This window comes from Felis catus, chromosome D3 (assembly GCF_018350175.1).
Source record: "Felis catus isolate Fca126 chromosome D3, F.catus_Fca126_mat1.0, whole genome shotgun sequence".
Classification (NCBI taxonomy): domain Eukaryota; kingdom Metazoa; phylum Chordata; class Mammalia; order Carnivora; family Felidae; genus Felis; species Felis catus.
Window position 1 is genome coordinate 23,278,511 of NC_058379.1, and position 27,747 is coordinate 23,306,257.

Sequence of the window (27,747 nt, forward strand, 5' to 3'; positions counted from 1 at the left end):
TTTAGATACTATTGAGGTCCCCAGGGCACTTCATGCTTTCATTCTTTCCCTCAACAATTGGTGACTCCTATTTGGAATTTGTACATTTGCTTCCCATCCTTTTCACTTTCAAAAATCACTTTTGTCTCATCCCTAAATAACACAGAATACTGTTTTGAAAAGGCACAAATATGTTGTCCAAGAAATTTATAAAGCCCCAAGAGGGGGAAGTCACTAGAAGACATCACTCTGCTTCCTGGTTGACCAGATGAAAGCTTATGTAGGTAGTAAGTGTTCTAGATCCATAACAGAGTGAATGTGATAACTAAAATTTTCATAAGATGCATTGCAGAATTTGAAAATTTAAGAGTGAAATTTAAATAAGTGCACAGCAATTACAGAAAAATATTTTCTCCATAGGATGACGTTCACTTTTACCACCAATGCGCTGTGTATGTGTGTGTGTGTGTGTGTATGTATATGTATATATATACATATACATATGTATACACATACTCACATATATGTATATACACATATACACACAGAGATACATGAATAATACTTTATTTTACAACAGATCAGTTTGAAAATTTTACATAGTATGGGTTAAAAACAAAACTTAACTGAATAGAGATAAATCCAGAAATATATGCCAACTGTTAGGACAGAAGCAATACAGCAGAGAAAGGACTCACTTTTTAATAAATGTGGTCGCAGCTGTCAGGGAAGAATTGTCTTAACCTCCACTCTCTTGTCCTCTGTTATTTGAATTACTGGTGTGTCATAGTTCTTTTTCCCCCCCATAAATAATGAGAAAGGAATGGCATATCTAGCTCATTCGTGGTAAAAGTGAATGTCATCCTATGGAGAAAAGCAAAGGCTGCCGCCAGAGAAAAAATGAATATGTTAAAAAATACAACTGTTTCCTGTAAGGACTATGAACACAGCTTTGATATCAGACAGTTGTAGTTGAACTCAGCACTGCTGCTTTGCAACTGTTTGATCTTAAGGAAGTGTCTATGAGAGCCTCAGTTTCTTTATAGGTAAAATGGAGATGATAATAACGGTACCCATCTCATACAGTCATTGGTAGGTTGAAATAAACCTGAAGTAAAATGTATATAAAGGGCTTAGCACAGTACTTGGAATACAGTAAGTACTCTGTAAATGTTGGGTATTAAAAAGTTTCACATAACAAAATACATAAAAAGAAAAGAAACAATAGAGAAAATATGTTGATGTAACAGCTAATACCAATATTGTTAGAAAAAAACAGTAAGCCTTCATGTGGGAAAATCCTTAACTTGTGGGCAAAGAAAGAAATGCCAGTTAAACTTCTGTCAAAGGAGCAAATATAACACTTGGGCAGACCCAGTGTGGACCAGACCCTGGAGAGTCCACACACCTCTGCATCCTTAGAGGGACCAGAGTCACAGGACTTCACATTCTGCAGCCTGGCAATTCTACTTCAGAGATTATAGAACAAAAACAAAAGACCAGAATGTTCTGTGCAGTACTCGGATTAATGTAAGACAAAGATCCAATGGGGAGGGTCCGTGGCTGGCAAGCTAGGTCTCAGAACTGATTTTTCCTCCTTCCTCCTCCCTTCCCAGCCAAACTCCAAGCTGCCGTGGTGCTGAACCCTGGCTACTCCTCCATCCCACCCATTTTCCAGCTGTGTCTGAACTGGAAAGGAGAGAAAACCAATAGCAACGATGACAACATTCGAGTAAGTCTCTGATGGGGGATAACGGGAGGAGTGGGGAGAGCCTCCTTGGTGAGATGGGAGGTGGCAGAACCTACTGCAGCTGAAAGCTTGCCCACTGGCGTGATCCTAGGGACAGAGGGACCTGCCAGGATTTGTAGAATTTGCTGGAGTCTGTGTGGTATAGTAGAAGAAAAAGCCTAGACCCATCTTAACAACTTACCTAGTTTGGGGTCACCCCATTTTAAAATGGAGATAATATAAATACTTGCTTTGAAAAGTAGTTGTCTTGGGCTTCTGTAGAATTGTGAATAAACTTGGGAGCACAGACGTGGTGGGATGAGATGGTGTATAAGATCATTGCAGCTATTAATTATTATTCTGTTGATTTGATGCTGTAGTGGTCTTCTGGCCGTGGATCATGCTTTTAACCCTAATACTTTCTGACTTAGATCTTATCTTGAGATTTATTCTTTACATGCCTCCATCTTTTTGGCTGTGCAAGTATTGGGCAGGAAAAGTTATGGGTCAGAATCAGGAAGACCCTGTTGTCCTGAGGACAAGCCCGTCTTGCCTGAGATGGTGTGACCCAGCTCCTGCAGAGACCCGGCTGTGGTTCTTGTGGAGCTGCCAGACCCACTCATTCTGAAGGTAGTGCTAGGTTCCTGGCTCTCCCACTCCTTAGGCCATGGAGAGCGAGGTCAACGTGTGCTACAAGGAGCTCTGTGGCCCCCGACCCAGCCATCAGCTCTTGACCAACCAGCTGCAGCGCCTATGTGTGCTGCTGGACGTCTACCTGGAGACGGAGAGCCACGACGACAGCGTGGAGGGGCCCAAGGAATTTCCCCAGGAGAAGATGTGTCTGCGGCTTTTCAGGTGAGGGGTGGGGTGGGAGCGCTGGGGTTCTGGGTGCCTTCAGCCCTGCCTCTCTCAGGGATTTGGGGCAGAGATCAAAGCCTGGCATGGAGGGCGTGTGTTCCCAGGTGTGCTTGTCTGTGTTCACAGTGGAAATTAAAATTCCATAGCTGGATTTCCTGGAGAGAGCTTGCTCCCTCCTTCCTGAAACTTTCCCTGCAGCCCACTTCTACCATCCTGGCCCAGTTGTTCTTCACGAGCACCCCCTGAAGGTGGGCCACCCACTAAGTGAGCAGCACCAGACCACAGACCAAGAAGATGTAGCTGAACTTCCTGTGCTTTTTCTGGAAAACAACAGGGTTTGCTTTTCTCTGTCCAAATAAGCTTTTTATTTTTTATTTTTTTTTTTTTATTTTTTTTTTCAACGTTTATTTATTTTTGGGACAGAGAGAGACAGAGCATGAACGGGGGAGGGGCAGAGAGAGGGAGACACAGAATCGGAAACAGGCTCCAGGCTCTGAGCCATCAGCCCAGAGCCTGACGCGGGGCTCGAACTCCGGGACCGCGAGATCGTGACCTGGCTGAAGTCGGACGCTTAACCGACTGCGCCACCCAGGCGCCCCCAAATAAGCTTTTTAAACTACATATAGCCCCAGCAGTCCCAGGGTATGCCCTACTCTTCCTGGGGTGCTCACAAGTCTGCCACAACCACAGCTTTAGGCAGTCGGGCATCGTGAAAGGAACCAGCTCTGAAATACCATAAACATAAGTGCAAATCTCTGCTTTGTTCCTCACCGGCTGTGTGACCTTGGCAGAGTCACTTTAGCTCTGGGCCTATTTCCTAAAGGCTGAAGTGGAAGTATACAGTCTGGCTCATGAGGAATTAGAGATAAATTATGTCAGCTATGAGAATGATTCCTGGCACAGACGGGGGCTCACAAAATGCTGTTAGGTCCTGACATCTTGGTGTTTAGCCTGTCTGTGCTCATGGCACTTCTAGCCAATGTTCCATTTCACTTTTGTCAGGTCCTTTCTCTCCCTTCCATCCCCCTAACTCATGTTCTTGTTCTTAAAAGAGTCAGTTTCAAAACTCCAGAGTCCACACTATTCAGGTATCCTCTCCCTTTTGAGCAAGCAGCTGGGGAGAAATGGTGTCTGGGAGAGGGAAAGGGCACATCCCCCCTATTCCCTGTCGGTCTAAAGGTGCCTTAACTGCCCGTCACCTTCTCTCAGATAGCCAGTGCCAGCCCCTGGAAGCTGTGCCAGCATCCTCCCGCCTCCATCTGGCACTTCCACCTGGCCTGGTTCTTCATGTTACCAGGTAATAACCAGTTCCAGCCCCCAAGTGGCTGCTGGGAGGCGGAGCAGTGACTAGGTGTTGGTGGCTTCTAGGACTTGCTCTCCCTGGTGGGTCTGTGTGAGAACTCAGTTATTCCCACCTTCTCAGTCTGCTGTAACACATTTTCAGGGTGGAAGCTCTCACACGGTCGGTGTTTATTTTCTATTATCTAATGGTTCCCAAAGGATCTGTTTCCTGAAGTGCTTTTGTGTCACCCAGGCTGAGCTCCTCTGTCAGGGTACGCTGGGAAGGTACTCCTTTGGCTACTCAGATCCAATTAACTCCATGATTGGTGAGATGTGAGTTTCTTGGCCTGGAGTCCAGCTGACCACTGGGATCAGGCCAAGGGGCTGGGCTGCAAAGCGCTGGCCTGGCAGCAGGGGCCCGAGGTCTGGTCCTGCATGTGGCTGGCTACTTTCAGCCTGTGGGTTCTCCATTAGCCACATGCCTAGACTCATCCAGGTGACTCTGTGCCCCTCTGGTGTTGGGAGGGATCTGTCATTGTGGTTATGAGCAAGGGCTTCAGGGCCAGAAAGATGTAGGTTCAAGTAGCAGCTCCTTCCTATGTGGGGAGGTCTACATGTAGCCCCATGAGCTTCAGGTTCCTCATCGGTAAAACAGCATCTCAGGTATTGATGATACCTGATTGATGATTGAGATACCAACCTCAGGTATTGTTGGGAGGATGAAATTAAACCAGATGTAGCTTGTAAAGTGCCGAATATGATGTACGCAGAGTAAGCCCTCACGTAAATAAGTGGTTGCATTAGTGTCGGAATAAAAATCTTCTTTCTCCTCATCTCTACCATCACATAGACACACACCCCTCCTTCAGACCGGGATCCGGGATCCTTTCTAGTTATCAGTGAATGTCAGTCATAGGCAGACAAACAAAAAAGGCCCTGTAGCTGGACATCACTCACTGGAGTTGTGCAGCTTGGGGGCCCTGTGTGTTTGGCCTGGGGGCCCAGGCTTATAGCCGAAGCACCTTAGCTTTGTAGCACTGGGGGCTTTGGCCATGGCTGTCAGTCGGCCTCTGGCCAGTAGGCTTTGGTGTCAGACCTGGTTTTGAATTTGGGCTGTGTACTTTCTGACCATAAAATCTCAGGCATTTTACCTTCCCAAGCCTGTTTCTTCATCTGTAAAACCTATAAAATGGTGGAAACAGCACCAGAGAGTAGTGAGTATAAAGCACATAGCTCTTTGCAGGCACTTAGTGCAGATTCTTTTCACTCCCAGACTCCTGCCTACATGGGACTCTCCTTGCAAAGGAGGATTTTAAGGTTTTCTCCTTTATTTTTCTTATTACAGAAATAAAATATATTTCTTGTTAAACATGCAGACAATAACAAGTAGTTCTGTAAAAATACTAAAAAGTGAGGGTACCCAAGCCCTGTGCCTGTTGTCAGTGTGGGTCCTTCCAGGTTTGTGTTCATGCATTTGCAGGCATTTATGTTTTACAGTCTGTGTTTCTCACAGTGTTCCTTTTCCCCCCAACAGCTGCATAGTTTTCCCTTGCGTGGATGAATTATAATTTATTTTTTCAGCCCAGAGGGTATGGTGTTAACTGATCTCCCATCTCCTGTTTCTCTAGGGGTCCCAGCAGGATGAAGCCATTTAAATATAACCACCCTCAAGGATTCTTCAGCCATCGCTGACCTCCCACTCAGCCTGCTGTTTCTCCCTAGGCCCTAAGTGCTGTGCCTCTGCTTTCTGTTCTGGCCCACAGGTGGCTCTTGATATTCTCCAAAGACAGATTTTTTTATTTCTAGCCTATTAAACTGTCACTTGACCAAGTAGACTTTGTCTTGTGGTTCCCTGGGATGGAGGGAGGCAGGTTTGCAGTCTGGAAGGGCAGTTGGGGGCCATGGCATGGTGTGAAAGAGCTTTCACACCTACGCTTTCCTTAGGTGGCCAAGAAAAGCAGAGTGCAGAAGATTCTGGTTCTATCAAAGCATGCTGCCCTCTTGTCCCCACTCACCTTTCTTGTTCCTGCTTTGGACAGTTATCTTGTTTGTTACCCCAGGTCCCTGCTCTTAGGAGGTGGCTGGGGAAGGCCAAGTCAGCATAGCACGAAAAGCAAAAGCTCTTTTCTCCCTCCACTAACTTTGTCAGTGCCTCCAGTGGCCATTCTCTCCGTTGGATGTTATAAACATGTGAAAGTATAGCACACATAGAAGACCAATACAAGGAATAATTGTACATATTGCCAGATTTCCTGAAGTTGATGAAGATGGTGTTGGGGAGCCTCATGCAGAGCTATCATCTAGTGAGGCTCTGGCAGAGTGAGACCGGGTGACATCTGAGGAGAATATTCATGATGCTGACATGATAGGTGCCTCAAGAAATAACAGCTTGACTCTCAAAGAATTAAGAGAAGTCCTAGGGAAATAGGTAAAACCCTCTTAAATGTTTGCAAGGCGATCTCTTTTATAATTCTGTAAAAATCAAAGTGAAGGATGGCATGAAGTGTTCTTGGATAGTTTTGTCAGGAAAATTATTCCCCATTCCCTCAAAAAAAATCCATATTCAATTCATTATTTAAGAAATAACATAGAAAGATGGAGCTAAGAATTATCACATACTTGGGGCACCTGGCTGGCTCATTTTGGAAGAGCATGCAGCTCTTGATCTCGTCATGAGTTCAAGCCCCACGTTGGGCATAGAGATTACTAAAGAAATAAACTAAAAAAAAAAAAAATTATATACTTGCAAGTATAATCTATAAAGCTTTTCAACTGCAAGATGAATATCTACTCTTGTAGCAACTTTTAATATACATCAATTTTATTTTTGTGACAGTCCCAGTCATGAGGCTTTTTTCTTGGGTCTCCTGGGTGGCTCAGTCAGTTGAGAGTCCAACTTGATCTCTGCTTGGGTCGTGATCCCAGGGTCGTGGGATCAAGCCCTACGTCGGGCTCCACACTGAGCTTGGGGCCTAATTGGGCTTCTCTCTCTCTCGCCCTCTCTGCCCCTTTCCCTGCTTGTGCCTTCTCTCTCTCTCTCTCTCTCTCTCTCTCTCTCTCTCTCTCTCTCTCTCTCAAAAAATAAATTTTTTAAAAAGTGGCTTTTTTCTCCCAGAACATACTTTGAACTTTGTTCCCTATCATGCATCTATTCACTCAGTGGACTAAATATCCTTGGATAACCTGGGTCTCTGGTATAAAAGCTGTTTCCTCCTGTCTTGGCTGATCACAGAGCATCCCAATAATAAAGATTTCCTGAGAAAGAACCAGGAGACTCCTGGCCTTCCCAGGGCCCTTCATTTTACAGATGGAGGCCTGAGCCCTTGAAGAAAGGAGAATGTCCTCTCTGGTGGCTAAATGACCACCACCACCTGTGCCTCTCCTTTCCCTCAGCCTGCATCATTCTTTTGGATTCAAAGGTAGATACTCTTCTGCCCAGAGGCCCTCAAACATAAGTGTGTGTGAGTCCCCCATCCCAAGAGGGCGTTAGAAAAACAGATTCCCATGCCTCCCGCTAATATTCGGACTCTGTTGACCTAAGATGGGCCCAGGAAGTGTATTTTTAACAAACTCCCCAGGTGCACGTTGCCCTAGTCTCTTTTTGGAAGTAGCTGTACTTCCTTCCCGTCCCTCATTTTTCTTGGTGACTCCTCATATAATGTAGGAAGGCCCGATTTTCTGCAATCAGCTCCCCCTCTTCTGTCTTCCGTACCGTGGGCAGCAGAGTGAACCTCCCTCCGTGTGCTGCTTTCTCTCCACATAGTGAGATCTCCTTGTCATTTCCCTGACCTACTTGCCTGGACCCTGTCCCTGCCGGCATCCCCTTGGTCTGGACACCTTCAGGCCCTGCATCTCACTTCTGTGCTGAATAAGATTGAAATGGGGCCTAAAAATAGTTCCTTTAATGGCCCCTGCATTGCAGCCTCCACTGTTCTTGGCTGGAAGGCAGCCAAACTGACTCAGCACAAAAGCTGGTCTCCAGTAGCTGGGACAAGGTTGCAAAGAATGTGAGCACAGGGGAAAGGTTCTACTTCCCCGGGGCGGATGTCAGAACCTGTCGCCCTCCAGAAGAGATTTTCCCTCTTCAAAGGAGCTGGCTGAACAAAAGAATCCTTTGGCTGTAAGGAGAAGTATTTTAAAGCTAGTGACAAGCTCAGGACAGTCCAGCCCCTTTGAGGTACTTGACAGCCATATGTGCTTCCAGTCAGCAGTTAGGGGAAGGGCCTGGCTTGCAAGGACCTCAAAGCTTCCCCCTCAACCAGAATTGTCCTTGGCCTTTCCTGGAGCACCTCCCAGACAGTAGTCCCTCTCTGTCATCCTCCCATACCTGGGACTCAGCCTAGGTTCCTTACCTTTTTATTTATTTTTAGTTTTTTAAGGTTTTTTTTTTCAACGTTTATTTTATTTTTGGGACAGAGAGAGACAGAGCATGAATGGGGGAGGGGCAGAGAGAAAGGGAGACACAGAATCGGAAACAGGCTCCAGGCTCTGAGCCATCAGCCCAGAGCCTGACGCGGGGCTCGAACTCACGGACCGCGAGATTGTGACCTGGCTGAAGTTGGACGCTTAACTGACTGCGCCACCCAGGCGCCCCATTATCTTTAGTTTTTTAAAAAGTAATCTCTGTGCCCAACATGGGGCTCAAATTCACGACTCCGGGATCAAGAGTCGCATGCTCTACCATCAGCCAGCCAGGTGCCCCTCCTTGTCTTTTTATTTTTATTTTTTAATTATTTTTAAAGGTTGGTTTATCTTTGAGAGAGAGGGAGACAGAGGATCCAAAGCCGGCTCTGTGCTGACAGCAGCAAGCCCAATGCGGGGCTCAAACCCACAAACCGTGAGATCATGACCTGAGCTGAAGTTGGACACTCAATAGACTGAGCCCCTAGGTGCCCCATCTCCTTGCCTCTTTTAAAGCTACCATCCACGTTCTTGATTTCTTTGTATATCTTAATCTCGCCATTATTTTCTTCTCAGCTTGCTCTCTCCTGTTTTCTCTACAAATAAAATCCAAAAGACCCTTTTTATTTTAAGGGTGTTCTTGCTGATCACTGTGGGGAAATGGCTAAAAACCCTATCCATGGGCTGCCAGACTGCCAAAGGAACTTTCTCCCTGTCTCTAGCCCCAACTCTGTCCTTTCCCTGGCGTGCAGCAGTCTGTCTGTTGAGACAGTTGTGCTAGTCACAATTTTACATTCACTGTCCCATTTAATTACAACAGGACACCAAGAATACACATTCTCTTCATTTTTACAGTTGAGGAAAGTGAGGCTCAGAGCGTAAAATGAGGTGTTCAACCCGGAGGCCTTCTTGAGCTGAGCACCCAGGGTGAGATCTCAGCAGGTCTAACTACCGTGAAGGCTTTCCTTTTCTTTTTTGTCTTTTTAAAGTATTTATTTATTTACTTACTTAGGGAGAGAGCGTGAGAGAGAAAGCACACAAGCAGGAGAAGGGGGGAGAGAGAGAATCCCAAGTAGGCTCTGCACTGCCAGCATAGACCCCCACACGGGGCTCAAACTCACAAACCGTGAGATCATGACCTGAGCCGAAATTAAGTCAGACGCTTAGCCAACTGAGCTACCCAGGCGCCCCAGAGCTTTCCTTTTCATAAGAGTGCCTACAGGCTCAGCATAGTTTCATGCTGACACTTTTTGCTGGGCCGTTTGTTCATTTCAGCAACACAAGTACACCAAGAGCACTATGGTGGTCAAGAGTTACAGCTTAGTGTCCGGCTGACCCATCAGGTCCTTGTTCCACCCTTGAGCAACTGTTTGACCTTGGGCAGGTTGCTTGACTCTAAGTTTTGGGGTCCCCATCTGCAACTGGGAGTGGTTGTAGGGATTAAGTATCAACTTTCTCAGCACCGTGCCCAACACCTAGCATTGCTCAGCAAAGGGGAGAGATTCCTGTCCTTGCCTTCCAGATTTCAGCCCCAGAGAAGGGGCCTCTTCCTTTTTTTTTTAATGTTTTTATTTATTTTTGAGAGAGAGATGCAGACAGCGAGCAGGGGAGGGGCAGAAAGACAGGGAGACAGAGGATCTGAAGCAGGCTCTGCTCTGACAGCAGAGAGCCCGATGCGGGGCCCCAACTCTCAAACTGTGAGATCATGACCAGAGCTTAACCAGAGGTTAAGTCAGATACTTAACAGACTGAGCCACCCAGGCGCCCTGAGAAGGGGCCTCTTGAGTAAGGAAGGCCTCTCCTGCCTGATATGCCATTCCCCTGCAGACGGTTCCCAGGTTCTGGAAGCCCAGCTCTCTCTGGTCCTGTCACTCCTGGCCCCCAGCACTTCCACCTGTCGCAGCTAAACTGGGCTCTGCCCTCAGGTGGAGGAGCCAAGCTCTCATTACCTGTCACTAGGCCAACCACAGCCCATTAGCCTCACATCTGCTCCCTGCTGTCTGTGGGCCTGTGTCCTGGTTCCCACCAGAGGGTCACCTCAACTTCCTGGGCTCTTGCCACACCCTCTCCTCACTTGGCTTTCTCACTACTTCCACAGATGACCTAAACTGGGAAAGGAAACTCCAGCACTACCCAGTGGGGCTGGCGGGGGACCCTCAGAGTACATTTGTGCAATGAGTGAATCGATGGCATCCCAAAATATTTCAAAGGTGGACCCAGTCTAACAACTTGAAATGTAAAATCCCACATGAAGGACGTAAAAACCAATCAGTCGCTCACCCATGTGCTGGGATACAGCAGCTTGAGTGAAAATATGTGGTGGTTTTGGTGAGCAACTGTGCCCAAGGGGTATCTGCCCTGGCAATGCAGGGAACTGGCAGAAATGCTGAAATTGCACTATTCCTTTTCTTATTCCATTGGGTCAAATTCCACAGGACCAGTTACCATATTTATTTCCCACTGTATGTAGACTAATCACTTACTGGCTGGGTGTTTCATATTTTCCAATTTCACATTTATTTGTTTTCTTACTAAAATGAAGCCATAGTATACAAAATCCTTAATTTGATTTTTAGAATAAGTAATTCATTCACAAGAGGGAGAAACCAGAAAGCATAAGAAGTGAAAGTACAGTGAAAAGTTTTACCATCAATCTTATCCCCCACCTGCCAAGTTCCCACCTCTCCCACAAATAAGCAACCAAGTTGCTTACTTTCTCTTATATCCTTTCAAATTCTTTAAACAAACACAAATTGTTTTTCTATTTTTTAAGAAATTTTATTTTTAAGTAGGCTCCACACCCAATGCAGAGCTTGAAACTCATGACTCCAAGATCACGAGTTGCATGCTCTAACGACTGAGCCAGCCAGGCGTCACTATTTTTCCATCTTTGCACAAAATACCATATTGCATACACTGTTTTTGCATCTTGGCTTTTTTCTTTTCTTTCTTTTCTTTTTTTTTTAGACATCTTTCCATATCAGTGCAGGGATATAAAGAGCTTCCTCATCCTTCTTTACAGCTGCATAGTATTCCATTCAATGGATGTTCCATATTTAATTAGTTTTAATGGATAGTTGGCTGTGCCACCTGGGTGTCTCAGTCCGTTGAGCATCTGACTCTTGGTTTGGGCTCAGGTCACGATCTCACAGTTTGTGGGTTCGAGCCCCATGTGGGGCTCCATACTGATAGCATGGGGCCTGCTTGGGATTCCCTTTCTCTCTCTCCCAAAATACATAAATAAACTTTAGTTTTTAATTTTTTTAACGTTTATTTTTGAGAGAGAGAGATTGTGAGCAGGGGAAGGACAGAGAGAGAGGGAGTCAGAGGGTACGAAGAGGGCTCTGCTCGAGAGCCCGATATGGGGCTCAAACTCAGGAACCAGGAGATCATGACCTGGGCCAAAGTTGGATGACTAATCAACTGAATCACTCAGGTGCCCCTGTATCTAGAAACTTTTAAAATATACAAATGTATATTTTTTTATTAAATAAACTCTACCCAATGGGGTTTGATCTCACAACCCTAGGATCATGATCCAAAATCAAGAGTCATATGCTCAACCAAATGAACCACCCAGGTACCCCTGAAATCACTAATTTAATCTCTATTTGTGGTAGATATATTCCGATTTTCTATTTTTTCTTGAGTAAGTTTCAGTAGTTTGTGCCTTTTTAGGAATTTCTCCATTTAACCTGAATTATCAGGGATGTAGTTGTTCACAGTATTCCCTTATAATCCTTTTTATTTCTGTAAGTTTGGTATTAATGTCCCCTCTTCCATTCCTGACTTTAGCAATTGAGTGCTCTTTCTTTTCTTCCTCAGTCTAGCTAAAGGTTTGTCAGTTTGGTTGATCTTTCCAAGAACCAATTGTTAGCTTCACTGACTTTTGTCTTAGTTTTTATTCCTATGCCATTAATTTCTACTCTAATTCTGCTTTCAGTTTAGTTTTCTTTTTCTATCATTAATCTTAAGGTAGGAAATTAGGTTATCAATTTGAAAACTTTCTTCCTTTTAAATGTGGATAATTGCAACTATAAATTTTCCTCTAAGCATTGCATTAGCCGCATCCCATAAGTTTCCATATGTCTTTATTTGCATTCACCTCAAAGTATTTTCTAATTTCCCCCATAGTTTCTTTCTCTTTAAAAAAAAAAAAAGTTAATTTATTTTGAGAGAGAGAGCACACACACACACGGAGGGGGGCAGAGAGAGGGAGAGAGAGAATCCAAGCAGTCTCCATGCTGTCAGCACAGAGCCTGACCGGGGGCTCAATCCCATAAACAGTGAGATCATGACCTGAGCCAAAATCAAGAGTCGGACACAACTGACTGAGCCACCCAGGTGCATCCCCCATGGTTTTTTCTTTGATTTTTTTTTGTTATTTAGAAGCGTGTTAATTTCCATATATTTGTGAGTTTTACAAATTTGTTATTTCTAATTTCACTCTATTATGATCAGAGAACAGACTTTGTCCTATTTTAATCCTTTTTAGATTTGTTGAAGCTTGTTTTATGATCTAACGTATGATATGTCCTGGAGAACATTCCGTATGCTTGCATGGAGTGTTTTAAAGATGTTTGCTATAAACTGATATAAATTACTTGTAACATTAAAAATTAGTTTTCTTTTGGGGTGCCCGGGTGGCTCAGTTGGTTAAATGTCTGACTTCAGCTCAGGTCATGATCTCATGGTTCATAGGTTCAAGCCCCATGTCAGCTTGTGTGCTGACAGCTCAGAGCCTGGAGCCTGCTTCAGATTCTTTGTCTTCCCCTCTCTCTGCCCCTCCCCCACTTTCACTCTGTCTCTCTCTCTCTCTCAAAAATAAACATTAAAAAATGTTTTTAAATAGTTTTCTTTTTTGCTGCAGAATGTTTACTAATATAAATGTAATTTAATTTATTTAGTCATTCTCCTATTATTGTATATTCAGGGTATTTTCCATTTTTCCAAAATATAAACAAAGCTGAAGTGAACATATTTTGGATTTTAATATTTCTGTACAGACCTGATTATTGATTTAGGATACATTCCCCAAAGTGGCATACTTTGGTTAGAGTATCTCAGCTTTTACGCTTCTGATATATCTCATTAGATTGCCTTCCAAGAAGGTTTTGTCAGTTTCCATTCCAACCATTAGTTCCAAAAAATTCAGGTTTCCCAGCATGCCCACTGACACTGAGTATTATTGCTCCTTTGGATCTTCTACTACATGCACTGTGGACATTTATCATTGTTACCACCAAGCATCTACTCCTTTTTAATAGCAGTATCTCCAATTTCGTTTAGGAACCACACCTTCTAAACTCTCAATTTCAATTTGAGGGCCTAACGTATTTTCCCAGCTCTAAGCATGAGCAAGTGACTACAGCCTACAGTGTACCAGAGAGGAGCATGTGACCTTACCAGCCCAATGAGAACCAACCCGTGGACTTTTCCTGAAATATTGAAGAGTTTACTCATCTGGTGGCATGGAAGCTGGAAGCTGGAAGAGACTACATGGAGAGGTCCTGCCTGAGAATGAAGCCTACACAAAAGAAAACAGCTGAGAGATGGGGAAAGAAATGACAGCATCTTGGGGAACATCCTTTGAGAATTCCCCCGATCTAGCTTTATCTGAGGGAAGTCAACCTTCTTAAACTCCTTGGTTCTGTAAGGTAATATATTTATTAATTTATCGGTAGCAATGGTATTTTGTTTAAACTAGTTTGGTTCTGTTTTGACCACTTGCAACAGAAATAATGCTGATGAATATGGAAACCTCCAGTACATCCTCTCAGGAGCTGCTGGTCAGAATTCTCTGGAACATTGCTGTGGAATTATCAGTGCTGTCCCCTAAAAAAGTTTCCGCTCTTCTCCCTTTAGCACTGAGTAGGACTGCTCTGCCTATCTCCTCTGATATTAGATATAACTGTGTGAATTACTTTGGCCAGTGAAATGTTGCCAGAAGAGACCTGTATCACTTTCAAGTGGAACTTTTAAGAGCCTGTGCGTAGTTTGCTGTATTCTCTCTCTCTTGCCTCAGTGAACTTGGAAAGCCTGGGTCTACATGGGTCACCTATGAACTTGGTTCTCGAGTGACCACTATGAACACAGACCCCTGCTGACCCACACTGGATGTGTAGCATGAGTGAGAAAGATGCTACATCAAGATGTAGTTGTTTATTATCACAGACAGAACCTAACCTAGTCCTTCTGAAACAATTCCCCTGAGAAAAAATGAAGGATGTTTTTCATCAACCCAGCTGTGTTTGCTGAACCGACAGCTAGCCAGCAGGAAGGGCACATCCTAAAGCAATCAGCTTCTTTCCATGTATCATTTGTGTCCCCTAGGCCTTTGACATCTGACAAGCAATTTCTTAGCAAATTGACTCCCTTGGTTTTTCCCAAGCTTTGTTATCCTCTCAGAAGGAGAATTATTTTGTTTGGCAGATGGTTAAAGTTAGTCCTAGTTGGTATCTGGCCTGCTAATCCTACCTACAGCATTGGGAGCATATCCACTTAGGGCGAAAGAAGAGGAATAGCTGGCTCAGATCCTTCTGCCCTTCCTGTGCCACTTGGGGCCACCATGAAAATGATATCACCAAAGAAGGCTACAGCTTTTGGCATTCCAGATACCTACAGCATCTGGTTTGGGTTGGTCATGTAATATGTCAGAAGACAGAATGGCAAAGAAAGGAAGAGCTTGGGCTGTGTGGTCAGACAGGCTCAAATTTAAATCCAGCCTTCACCTCTTCCTGGCTCTGGGATTTGGGGCAAAGTCACTTCTCTGAGCCTCAGTTTTCTTGACTGAGAAAACGCAGGCCCAAGAGTGCTCATTTCATCAGGCTGTTGTTAGACTGTGAATATAAAATGTGTAGCCCAGTGCCCAGTCCTTGGAAAGTGCTCAGTAAGTGGTGACCATGATGGTGCATCAAAGCTGATGACCTGGATTCTAATCTAGACAAGCCCCCTGTTGTCTCCTGTGGACATCGGCTGAGTCAGTGATTTGTAAGAGCCCTTGTATCTCTAACACCAATCATGTCTTCCCTGCAATTTCAAAACTGAGTAAGTATACATTTCCTAAATGAGGGTCACTGAGGGCAATTTTTAAAAAATAGAACTGTAAAAAATTGACATCCAGGTAATTCATATTTTCTCTCTAGAACAAATAGGAAAGCGAATCTCTGCTACCAACTTGGCCTCTGGCAGGCTCCTGCGTCCTCTGGCCTCCTCTTAGAATAAGGAGATGGGGCTAGAAGCTGTTTTGGACCCTGTTGGCATTGACTGGTTATGATCTGCTTATAGTGATGCATAGGGGTCTTTGCCTCCTCTCCTGACCCTCATCTGCTTTATCTTCAACTCCATGGCTTAGGTTCTGATGTCTGATATTTTACCTTGTATTTTTAGCCCTGTGCAACTTCTTGATATATCATTTTTTTAAATGATATTTTGAAGTAATTTAAAATGTACTGAAAAGTTGCAAAGACAGCATAGTGAGTTCCTGAATACCCTCAGGAATTGGTTTCTTTTAATAGTCACCTCTGTGTGATCATGGTATGTTTGTCAAAATGAAGAGATTAATATTGGTATGTTACTCTTAACTAAATGACAGACTGCATTTGAATTCACTGCTTTTTCCTCTAATGTTCCAGGATCCAATGCAGGCTGCCACACAGCATTAAGTCATCATGTCTCCTCAGTCTCCTCTAGTCTGATGGCTTCTCAGGCCTTTGATTTATCAGTTTTAAGCAGTTTCTCCAGACTGGCATGAGAGATAAGTGTTTTTGATCAATTACACACTCCAGTTTCCCTTTCCCCATCTTTCCCTTATGTTTATCTTACCTTTGGGTGTAATCCACATTCATTGCTTTTGTTATCTTTATGTGAATATTGTTACCTGTTGGATTCACTATGCATATTACACTTCCTCTTATACATAATTTTTTGCCTTATAGTTATTTTATTATTTGTTTTATTTTCCTTGAATTGACTAAATCTTCCCACACTCTCCAATAGTTCAGTAATAGACTTCCCATTTTATACATGATGGATCATGTCAAGCAATTTATCAGTTTAATTTTTTTCTTGGAAATCCCCCTCCCCCCCAGACTCATTCCAATCTGGATACGGGCTGCACAGCCATTGTCCTTCAGTTCATCCTCATTTGTCCAGGACTTTCCTAGTTTGAAACACTGAAAGCCCTATATCCTGGGAAACTTCTCCATGCCAGACAAATTAGGACAGTTGTCACCCTACATAGCAGTCCTCTGATGACCAAAATTAAGCCAATGATACACCACAGAAACTTGTTCAGGATTCTGTGGCAGGTTACTACAGAAAACATACAGACTCTGGAGTTCTAGGTTTAAATCCTGGCTTTACCACTTACTAGCCGTATGACTGGGCAACTCACCTCACCAGTTTTCTCAGCATGATACAATAGGCAACAGAACAGCTACCTTGAAAAACTCCCATGTGGATGGGAAAATGTGAAATATGATTGCTTCAACAAATGGTAGTTATCATTATAAGCAATTTGGGGAACGCAACTAATTGTGACTTTTTTCAGAAAAGACACATGGGGATTTCCTAGGTCCTAGATCCCCCTCAATATTTAGGTAGTGTAGCTATATGCCAGGGCCTGTGGAGGTCTGATTTCCCTAGGAAAGAACTGTTCAGAAAATTAATACTCAGGTTTCACAGAGTCCTTGGTTGTGTTTGATAACTTGAAGGGCCAATCGAAACTGTTTCTAAAATGACATTTAAAGAGCCCTTTGTTTAAATGTGACCACCCTATACTGTCTTGATACTCTGTTTTAAAACTTCAGACCTATGGGGCTCCTGGCTGCTCAGTTGGTACAACTTTTGATCTCGGGGTTGTGAGTTCGAGCCCCATGTTGGGTGTGGAGATCACTTAAAAATAAAATCTTCGGGGCACCTGGGTGGCTCAGTCAGTTGAACGTTTGACTTCGGCTCAGGTCATGATCTCAGTTTGTGGGTTCGAGCCCTGCATCAGGCTCTGTGCTGACCGCTTGCTCAGAGCCTGGAGCCTGCTTCAGATTCTGTGTCTCCTTCTCTCTCTGCCCCTCCCCCGCTCACACTTTGTCTCACTCTGTTTCTCAAAAATAAGTGTATAAAAACATTTTTAATAATAAAAAATAAAATCTTTTTAAAAATACATACATTAAAAAATAAAAATTGAGACCTGTAACAGATGAAAGTGGTTGCCAAAAGTGAGATGTGGGCCTTGGGCTGAGGAGTGGACTTTGGGCACAACTTTGAGGAGTTACTTGCTCATTCTCTGAGAGATCATCATTTGTGTTCTAGCACAGTGACCAGCCCCCTTCAGTCACTACATTATTCAGAACTCTTCTGGTTGCATATGACAGAATCCTAAAGTATCCTAAATGAATTTTGGCAAAACTTTATTGCCTCAAAGAATGGCCAACAAGCCTCGGAAAGGAACATCAGAATCAAGGACTTGAAATCTATAATGACTCTCTAGGTATTTTGTCTCTACCCATCTATCTCTGTCCATCTATCTCTCCCTTTCTCACAGACTAACTTTTCCTCAAGGCTGGAAAAATGGTAGCCCATAGCTACTGATTCCCATATCTTCCCACCTTCCACAATGAGAAAACTGCCAGCCAATCTGGTCTCAAGTTTGAAATCCCGGGAAAGGGATCTCATTGACTCACCTGGAGTCACGTGGTCATTCTTGGGCCAATCACCAGTGACCAGTGGCATAGAGCAATTAGAAAACATGGTGGCTCTGAGAACCACCTGGTTGGGGCAGGGAAAGAAGCAATTCCCAGGAGAAGTGCTAAAAACAAACACAAGGAGTCATGACAGTGCTAAAATTGGAAACCACACAGGGATTTTACAGTAAAGACCTCACATCAGTCCACCAGAACAACACAACTTTCAAAATCATGTCTGGAGAAGTATGCTGGCGTTCAGTTAAGGGACTACTGACAGATTGTTCCCAATGGTGGTGACTGTAGTCTTCACTACAGGTGAATTGGCAACATATGGCCCCTCATTCAGAAGACTCATCCCTCCTTACAAAAGAGGACATAGAGCTCTATAAATAGAACTTTAATATTCAAAGGACCTCACCTATTCTCAGGTGTCAGGGTGCATCAGAATCAAGTGGGAGTTGGTAAAGCATGTACTTTCCCAGGCTTACCCCTCAAATTTTGATTCAATGGTCTACAATGGAAACAAGGAATCTCCTTTTTCTTTTTTTAATTTTAGAGACAGTGTGCCTGCGAGTAGGGTGAGAGTGTCAGAGGGAGAGAGAATCTTCTCTCCCTCAGAGGGAGAACCTGACATGGGGCTTCATCCCATGACCCTGGATCATTACCTGAGCCAAAATCAAAAGGCGGACGCTCAACCGAGACATCCAGAATCTTCATTTTTATATGGCTCCCAGATGATGCTGATATAGGTGATCCATGGACCACCCTGTGAAACCATACACCAGACCACTTATCTACAAGATCCTAAAAATAAAGCACATTGCCTGGCACATGATTTATGCCAGGAAATAGCCCAAGGAAGGCCACATTAACTGGTCCCATACCTGCATGAGACCTCTGATGCTTACTCAGTCCTCTGCTGTCTTGAGTGTGACATCTAGACTTCCCCTGGCCCTGTCCCCCAACCTGCCTGGGGAAAGAGAATAAATAACAACAGAAACATTTTCATTTTATAAGCACTTGGTTTTATTGCACAGAAGCAATTGAAAGTGAACTCCAGTGGAAAAGTGCGCCCTGGCATGATTCAGTGGCCAGTGCACAGCCCCACCTGCTCCAGCTCTTCCAGGATAGAGAGCTCTGGGCAAGGGCTCGGCCACTCCTTTGGAAAACAGAAGGCATTCAGGAATAAGTTAAGACATCTCAAGCATTATGTGTTTCTAACTGCTCATTCATTATTGCGGTCATCTGTCAGTTGCACATACAGGAAATAAATGCACTTATTTGGAAAGGAGGGGGTCAGTTTGTATACTCAAGTGTTTACATGTGGCATTCGGCGTATATCACATTCGGCTACATAAGCTATCATATAACATAATTGTCCATCACCTGGGAAGGGTTTGGGGTGTGGAGTTGGGGGGTCGGGAATACCCTCTCTTGCTAACATATTGCTAATAGAAATTTCTGTTTGGTGAAGGAGGGCCCCATCGTCTAAGTAGAGTTTCTTATATAAAGAAAAGGGAGAAAAACATGAAAATTTGTTATGTCAACTCTTGAGCTCCCAGACCCTCCTGAGTTTCTTTGGCTGTTCTGGATAGTCCTTTCTCCCTGCCTTACTTCTCCCCCTTGGAGGCCTTGTCTTCTGTGGCCTTCTCTGGAGGCCTGCTGTCTTTCTGGTCTGTGCTAGAGGATTTCTCAGCCTTTTCCGTCTTGGCTTTGCCAGGTGTGGGGGCCTCCTTGCCAGGCTCCTCTTTGGGTTTCTCTTCAGGCTTCTTGGCCTCTGTGGTCTTCTCCTTGGCATCTTTTTTCTCAGGTGCTGCTGGTGTCTCTTCCTTCTTTGGCTTTTCTGGCTCCTTCTCTGCTGCTTTGCTGGGTTCTTTGGCCTTGGCATCATCTGGCTCCTTCTTGGCCACCTCAGCCTTCTCTTTGGGCTTGGCCTCCTCCTTCACCTTGGCAGGAGCCTCCTTCTCTGGGGTCACTGCTTTTTTCTTATCTTCAGCCTCTTTCTTGGCTTCAACCTTGGATTCTTTGGGCTTCTCCACAGCAGGTTCCTTCTTTTCCTGGACCTCAGGCTTTGGAGTCTCCTTCTTGGGCACCTCATCTTTCTTGCTGTCCTTCTTCTCCTCAGGTTTTGGTGTGGCTGGAGCTTTCTCTTCCTCGACCTTCTTTGGGGGCTCTTTGACTTTCACTTCCTGGGGTTTCTCTTCCTCCTTCACGGGGGACTTTGCCTCTTCCTTCTTTGTGACCTCTTTCTCAGAAGCCTTGGTCTCCTCTTTCACAGGAGATTTCACCTTCTCTGGGGACTTGACCTCCTCCTTGACAGGGCTTTTTGCCTTTTCAGGAGATTTGATGTCTGCAGGGGACCTTTCTTCCTCCTTTGCTGGGGTCTTGGCTTCTGGGGACTTCACATCAAGAGTCTTAGCCTTCTCAGGGGACTTGGCCTTCTCAGGGGATTTGGCCTCTTCCTTCACAGGGGACTTGGCCTTCTCAGGGGATTTGGCCTCTTCCTTCACAGGGGACTTGGCCTTCTCTGGGGATTTGGCCTCTTCCTTCACTGGGGACTTGGCCTTCTCAGGGGATTTGGCCTCTTCCTTCACAGGGGACTTGGCCTTCTCTGGGGACTTGGCCTTCTCAGGGGACTTGGCCTCTTCCTTCACTGGGGACTTGGCCTTCTCAGGGGATTTGGCCTCTTCCTTCACAGGGGACTTGGCCTTCTCTGGGGACTTTGCCTTCTCAGGGGATTTGGCCTCTTCCTTCACAGGGGACTTGGCCTTCTCTGGGGACTTGGCTTCTTCCTTCACAGGGGACTTGGCCTTCTCAGGGGACTTGGCCTCTTCCTTCACAGGGGACTTGGCCTTCTCTGGGGACTTGGCTTCTTCCTTCACAGGGGACTTGGCCTTCTCAGGGGATTTGGCCTCTTCCTTCACTGGAGACTTGGCCTTCTCTGGGGACTTGGCTTCTTCCTTCACAGGGGACTTGGCCTTCTCTGGGGACTTGGCCTCTTCCTTCACAGGAGACTTGGCCTTCTCAGGGGACTTGGCCTCTTCCTTCACAGGGGACTTGGCCTTCTCTGGGGACTTGGCCTCCACTGGGGACTTTGCTTCTTCCTTCACAGGGGACTTGGTCTTCTCTGGAGACTTCACCTCAGTTGGTGATTTTGCTTCTTCTTTCACAGGGGATTTAGCTTTCTCAGGGGACTTCACCTCAGCTGGAGACTTGGCCTCTTCCTTCACAGGGGACTTGGCCTCAGCTGGTGATTTTGCTTCTTCTTTCATGGGTGACTTAGCCTTTTCTGGTGACTTAGCCTCTTCCTTCACTGGGGACTTGGCCTCGGCTGGGGACTTAGCTTCTTCCTTCACTGGGGACTTGGCTCCAACTGGTGACTTGGCCTCCTCCTTCTCTGGAGATGCAGCCTCTTCTGCTGAGGGAGATTTTGTTTCTTCTTCTCCTCCTTCTGCTTCCTCCTCCTCACCCTTCTCCTCTTTGGCCTCTTTCTCTTCTTCTTCAGTTACTTCTTCAGTCACTTGGATCTCTTCTGTCTGCTCCTCCAAAATCACAGTTTCCTTCTCTGACTTTTCTACCACCTTGATCTTCTCTTCACTTTTGACCTTTATGTGAGTGGCTGCAGAGGGAATTTTGGGGAGTGCTTCTGGAAGGGAGAAAGGACTGGGGCCAAAGCCAATCCGACACTCTTCGCCCTCCAGGAGTTTTCTGCAGAATGGATAATGGAACACATTATTATTATTAACTCAGAACAGATAGATGGATTGGGGGTCTTCTTGAGTTACTCTGAAGGCCCATAGAATCCAACGGTATGGACTTTGGTGGAGGAAGGAATGTGAATGGTGGGCACTTTGAGACCGGAAAAAGTCACTTGGCAAATCATCCCAGGAACTACCCAGAATCTGCACCCCAATGGCACTGGGGTTTTATGCAGCTAAGTATGAAACTTATAAAACAACCTCCCCTAACATGCACAAAAACATGGTCCTCAAGAGAGAGCACCTGCATTAACAAAAATTACATTAATTGTCCCTCAACTAAAACATTTAAGAGGAAGATGGGAGCCTGAGCAAACAATTCCACATTTATAAATTTGTGATTAAGAGGTCTCAGAATATACCCATTGGAATGTTAAGGGTCTCTTTTCACCTTATATTCTCATTCTTTGAGTTTTAGGAATAGGGAGGGGGCAGCAGTTTCTACCCTTTCCTACTCAGTAGATATGTGACCTCAGCCAAGCCACTCAAACACTTTAAGCCTCAAGTTTCTCCATTGGCAAAAAGAGGGTCACTAAGAGTCCCTACCTCAGAGGATTGTTTCAGTGAGATAATGAATAAAAAGAACCTGGCAGTACCTGCCTCACAGTAGGTGTAGGGGTTACCCCTAGAGACAAGTGCTTTGCAAATTTAACAGCATACACATCCCCCAGCAATCTAGATAAAATGCAGATTCTGATTCAGTAAATCTGGGGTGGGACCTGAGAGTCTGACTTTCTAACATGCTTGTGGAAGATGCCAATTGTGCTGGTTCATGGACCACACTCTGAGCACCAAGATTACAAACTAGACCCAAGAGGTGAGAAGTAAAGGGTCACCAGCCAGCAACTGGGACAGGTCTTCAGGGGGTCAGCCTACTCTTTAGCAAGAGATTGCTAAATTGGGAGGTCTCATGACCTTCTCCTGGCTACCATTTCCTGAGGGCTTGCTCTGTGACAACCCAGTGGAACTGAGATCCGCTCAGGAACTGGATTAGCACCCTCTCCTGACAACCCAACAAGAGTACTGTTATTATCATCCCCATTTTATTTCCCCGGAAAACCAAAGCTCAGGGAGCTAAAAAACACTAAGAGAATTGTAAAGGCCCCTGACAACTGAAGTATCTCCCTTCCCTCCAAAGCAGACCTCTAGTCAGCTGGATTTGGGGAGGGATGAGGAACATTAATCCTCTAAATCACTGTCAGAATGAACATAAGCCACTCTCAAGACTTATTTCTCTCAGAAATCAGGATGATGGTTGCCAGGGCCAGAGAAAGGGAGGAAAGGGCAGTGGGGAGTTATTTATTATCAAGCACAGAGTTTCAGTTTGGGAAAATGAGAAAAGTTCTAGAGATAGATGGTGGTGACTGTTGCACAACAATGTAAGTGTACTTAATGCCACTGAACTGTACACTTAAAAATGGTTAAATAGCAAATTTTGTGTTATACATTTTACCACAATAAAAAAAAATTCTTTTTGCTCTCTAAGACAGGCAGGCCACCTTGCTGGGAACTTGAAACTCAGTGCTTCGCTTCTCATAAGAACGCAAGGGCTCCCCACCATCCCAAAGGCCCCTGGCCCACCTCACCTGTAAGCAGCGATCTCAATATCCAGAGCCATCTTGACATTGAGCAGGTCCTGGTACTCTCGGAGCTGGGCTGCCATTTCCCACTTGGTGTTCCTCAGCTCGGTGTCCAGCTGCTGGATGGCTTCCTGGGGAGGAGAGGTCACACACACACATGTCACGCACCAGCCAGTGCCTGGCCTTCAGCACCAGAGAAGGCTGAGGCAGACTGTGCAAACCCAAAGCAGTTCAATCTAGCCAGTCTCACTGGGGCCATGCTGTCAAAGCTGTGGCAGCCTCATTCATGGACATGGAAACCAGCTGAAGCAAAAATCCTGCCGTGTATGTATATGACCTCAACCTGGGGACTGGTCTTGAATGAAACACACCAGGAATGATGGGTGACGTTTTACAGATCTTTTAAGCTTAGAAAATGCTCAGCAGGAACACAGCCTTGTCTGCTTTGGCTCCCAATGCTCCCAAGTGCCTGCCAGATAGGGCTGGGGAAGCACCCGCAGCTGATGACTGAAGCAACACACAGAAGCAGGTTAAATACTAGTGGAAGCTTCTCCACTAGTATGAAGGCTCACTTAGCCCTGCTTAAAGTGAAACATTATGGCTGATTTTTATTGCCTCCTTTCTGCTTTCTCCGTTCTCTAATTTATCCACAATCACCACAATCACCATACTTGCATAATACATTCTTTCAAAGTGTTATTTTCTTTTGCCAGTTGTCTTTAATGCAAGGAATCTGCCAAGGCCTTCCCCAGGCTACGCTCACTCCCAGACACTGGTTATTATTTACCAGATGTGCACTGTGACTAAGACCCTGCTGAGCAGGCTCACACACAGCTCATGAAAAGTTTGCCCATCTCTTTAACCTTTGCAGAGCAAAGTGGGCATTCTTTTTTTTTTTTTTTTCTTCATTGCATTAAAGGAATTCAGACTCAGATAAAGCAGGTAACTTTCCTGGGGCCACTCAGCTAGAAAGACACAGTGGTACCCCTCATATGTCTGACTGACTCCAAGGCCCATGGTCTTCACCACCACAACCCTGCCGAGAGAGGGGCAGTGACTTGTTCAGGATAACCCAACCAGGTAAGGTAGTCTGGTCTCTGCTCCACCCCTGCCCACCTGGTAGGATGCGATATCGGCCTGATGACGGTCCTCCAGCTCAGAGCGTTGCCTCTCTAATGAGTCCTTGGTGCCTTTGAGCGCTTCCAGTTCTGTGGTCCTGGCCTGTAGCTGGCGCCGATACTCAGTTATCTCCTCCTGTGCTGAGCGCATGGCATCTGTGTTCACCTTGGCTGCCTCTGAGAGTCTGTCCAGCCTCACTGGGGGAGAAGGAGACAGGGAACAGAGTTAGACACACCTGGATTTGGATTCTACTGATCCAAAAGGTGACACACGTGGGTTGAGGACCTACTGGGTGCCTGGTGCCATCTTGGGTTCTTAATCCACCCTATCCTTTGTGATAGGCAAATTACTAATATCCAAGGCCACCTAGCTAGTAAGCAGTAGAGCTAAGATTCAAATCTAGTGTCTATCTGGTTCCAAAGATTAGATTGTCTCCCCCAATTCAGGATCTGAAAACTCATAAGGCAGAAGAAGCCCCCAGTTCTGGTCCTAATACCCAGTTCAGCTCCCCAGCAAGGGCTGGCGGTGCTAGTGTTTAAATGTGAAACTTGGCGTACAGGGCTTAACTCTGAGCATGTGGCTGAACAAGTTAATGAGCCTGTGACCTTTGGAGGCATGAAGGTGCTATGAGCTACTATGTAGCCATAGCCCCTCTCTTGCAGGTTTTTGGCTCTGTAGAACCCAAGGTCACCGCAGAGCCTGGGGCCCATGCGCCATCTCCTCTGTCCCTTCCCCCACCTGGCTGTGCATTCTCTAGCATAGGAGTCCCTGTGCCAAGGACAGCCACACCCTGGCCCCTGTGAGCAATGGGCTGCTGGTTCCCAGAAGATCTCTCAGGATCAGTGGAGGTCTGGAGACTAATCTACATCTCCTGAAAGTGAATATCCTGCATCCCAAAATAGTAACACCCAGGGCCTGAGTCGGGAGGGTGGGCCAGGGAGAAGGGAAGCCAGTTGGATGGGCCAGAAGTCCTGGGATGGTTTGTGTATGTGAAGGCCAAAGCCCAAGAGAGCAGAGAGGTTTGCTCTGGGAGGTGTCTTGCTGCAGAGATGGGGGAGGGGAAGGTTCTGCCACTGCAAAGGAGAGGAAAAGTAATGGGAAAAACCATGCATCTAAGTTCTAGCTTTCCTGGCTTTCCCTGCTAGTGTTGGCAAAGACTTAAAAACCATCAAAGTGGGTGAGGACCCTTACCCATTGTGGATCACAGACCTGTTTGAAAATCGCTGGAGCCTCTGTACCCTCTCCCAAGAAAAATGCAAAAGTTGTATACAGAGTTTCAGGAAGGATCATATAGCTCCCCTGAGTAAGAGGCTCAGCTTGTCAACCGCCTCCCCTTTTAACCCCCAAAGAAATGAAAACCAGAGAAGGCAAGTGTTAGTCAAGGTCACCCTGCAGGTGCTGGGCACAGCTTCAGAGCTGCTGCTGCTGCAATCTAGCTGACTCAGAGCATCATGGAGTTGGGAGGAGGGGGGATCTTAAGAGGCTCCCAGCTTCTCAAGTGGAGAGAGGACATTAAGGGGCCACCTCAGCCTCACACACCCATTCGCTGAGGTGATGATCCCTCACTGGGGAGCAGCCTAATAGGAGTCTGGAGAATGGGGTCCCCTGCAGGGTGCAGGCAAGGGGGATGGGCAGCGAAAGCATGTTACTTTGAAGGACAAAGAGTCCTCAGTGCCTGTGACTAGAAGCCATCACTGCTTTGGAACTGTGTTAGGAACCTGATGGAAAGGGGCCTCAGAGTGGGGTTATCCAATCTTGGGCGGGGGGACAGAGGGGATCCAGAGCTTCAGGACAGCTCTAAGGCCCCTGGAGGAGGGCAGCCAAAGGAGAACCCAGAGCTGCAGGGAAGGGAAGGGGGTTATCTCCAGAGACTCAGAGTGAAACTGTCGTTTAACTAAGGGGAATGCACTTTGCAGGGGGAAGCTGAGCAGCACACCCTCCAGCCCTGCCGCCTTCACCCTGGGAGTCCACCCTGCCAGGCCACCAGGGGGCGCCCCCTCCCCCACGCCACCGCGCGCCTACAAACCTCGGAACCACTCCTCCGACTGAAGCGTGCTCTGCACCGCGTGGCCTTCGAGTTGCGCGCGGATTTCGCGCAGCGCCGACGTCACGTCGCACTTAAGGGCGTCGCGCGCCTCGGCCTGCGCCTGCGCCTGCGCGGCGCCGCAGCCCTGGATCTGGCCGAGCAGCTCGCCCACCTCCTCCTGGTGGTGACGCCGCAGGTAGCCGCACTCTTCCTGCAGTGCTTGCGCTTTCTTCTGCAGCTCGACGCGTGCCGCCTCAGCCTCCTGCGCAAAGCGCGCGAGTGCGCGCGCTGCCGCCTCAGCTTCCTCCCGCTGCCGGGCCTCGTCGTCTAGGCGCTGGCGCACGTGCGCGATGTCTTCCAGCAGGTGCTCCTGCTCCAGGCGCAGCTGGCCGCGCGCCGCGCCTAGGCGCAGCACTGCACCGCGCATCTCGCGTACCTCTCGCTCATACAGCTCGCCCATGGCGGAGCGGCCCGCCTGCTGCTGCCGCAGCGCCGCCGCCTCGCCTTCCAGGCTGCGGTTATGTGCTTCGAGCTGCCGCACCTTGTCGATGTAGCCGGCGAAGCGGTCGTTCAGCGCCTGCAGCTGCTCCTTCTCGCTGCGGGCTGCCGCTGCTGCCACCACGCAGCCCTCCGGTCCGTTGCTCAACGTATCTAGCGAGTCGGTGCTCGAGGTGGCTCCTGCACCGCGGAAGCGGCCCGGCGAGGCCGATACGGAGCTCACGGATGTCCGCGCCCAGGAGTGGAAGCCGCTGGATGAGCCGGCAGCAGAACGCGCTCCGCCCTTGCGGGCCAGCGCGTAGTGCAGGCTGCCGCCTCCATGTAGCGGCGCGAACGGGGCGCCCAGCAGCGCGTCCGCGCCGCTGAAGCTCATCATGGCCGGAGCAGGTGCGGCCGCCGGTGGAGGGGGAAGCCCGAGGCCGAGACGGGGCGGGCGGCACTGCGGCAGCACTGGGATGCCGGCCTTTTTATAGCAGCCCGGTCGGGTCCAGCCCCTAGGCAGTTGGGGGGGGGGGCGGGGGAGGAGGGCCCCGCCCTCTCTCCCTCCTCCCCCGCGGCCCGGGTCCGGCAGCTCCGCCGCAGTGAGAGGGGCGGGGCAGGGGGACTCTGGATTGAAGGGGAATCAACGCGACGTCAGAGGACCACCCTGAGATCGAGTTAGGAGGTAGAGGACTCCTGGAGTGGAATGGCGGGGACCCCTGGGTGCGAGTCCGAAGACCCTGCTACTGTGTTCGGAAACAGAAAAGGGGCCCGAAATGGGGAGATGACAAGGAGTCCTGGTGGGAATAGGGGCAGGTCGCCTTTGGGATGGAGTGATGGATGACTCTGTAGTCAG

The 27,747-nt window shown here is 46.9% G+C and overlaps 2 protein-coding genes across 8 annotated transcripts in view; one reads left to right on the forward strand and one right to left on the reverse strand.

Annotated features, from left to right (window-relative positions):
- Positions 1–5,680, forward strand: part of THOC5 (THO complex 5) — a 31,360-nt gene extending 25,680 nt beyond the window's left edge. For all 5 annotated transcript variants that reach the window (XM_006938565.4, XM_006938566.4, XM_006938564.4 and 2 more), the window contains 3 exons: positions 1,596–1,711; positions 2,373–2,563; positions 5,476–5,680. In XM_006938565.4, coding sequence (XP_006938627.2) covers positions 1,596–1,711; positions 2,373–2,563; positions 5,476–5,539 — 371 coding nt within the window. In that variant the 3' untranslated portion in view covers positions 5,540–5,680. The remainder of the gene's footprint in view (positions 1–1,595; positions 1,712–2,372; positions 2,564–5,475) is intronic.
- Positions 5,681–18,933: 13,253 nt separating this feature from the next.
- NEFH (neurofilament heavy chain) lies at positions 18,934–27,349 on the reverse strand. 3 transcript variants are annotated; one of them, XM_045042293.1, is made up of 6 exons: positions 26,415–27,348; positions 24,386–24,585; positions 23,276–23,400; positions 20,952–21,639; positions 20,496–20,537; positions 18,934–20,369 (listed from the first exon to the last, which is right to left on the reverse strand). In XM_045042293.1, the coding sequence occupies exons 1-6, from the start codon at positions 27,286–27,288 to the stop codon at positions 19,542–19,544; spliced, it is 2,757 nt and encodes a 918-aa protein (XP_044898228.1). In that variant the 5' UTR covers positions 27,289–27,348; the 3' UTR covers positions 18,934–19,541. The 3 variants fall into 3 exon arrangements, with proteins under 3 accessions (XP_044898228.1, XP_044898227.1, XP_044898226.1); XM_045042292.1 differs by having other exon boundaries at positions 20,496–21,639; positions 26,415–27,349; XM_045042291.1 differs by having other exon boundaries at positions 18,934–21,639.
- Between the last annotated feature and the right edge of the window lie 398 nt (positions 27,350–27,747).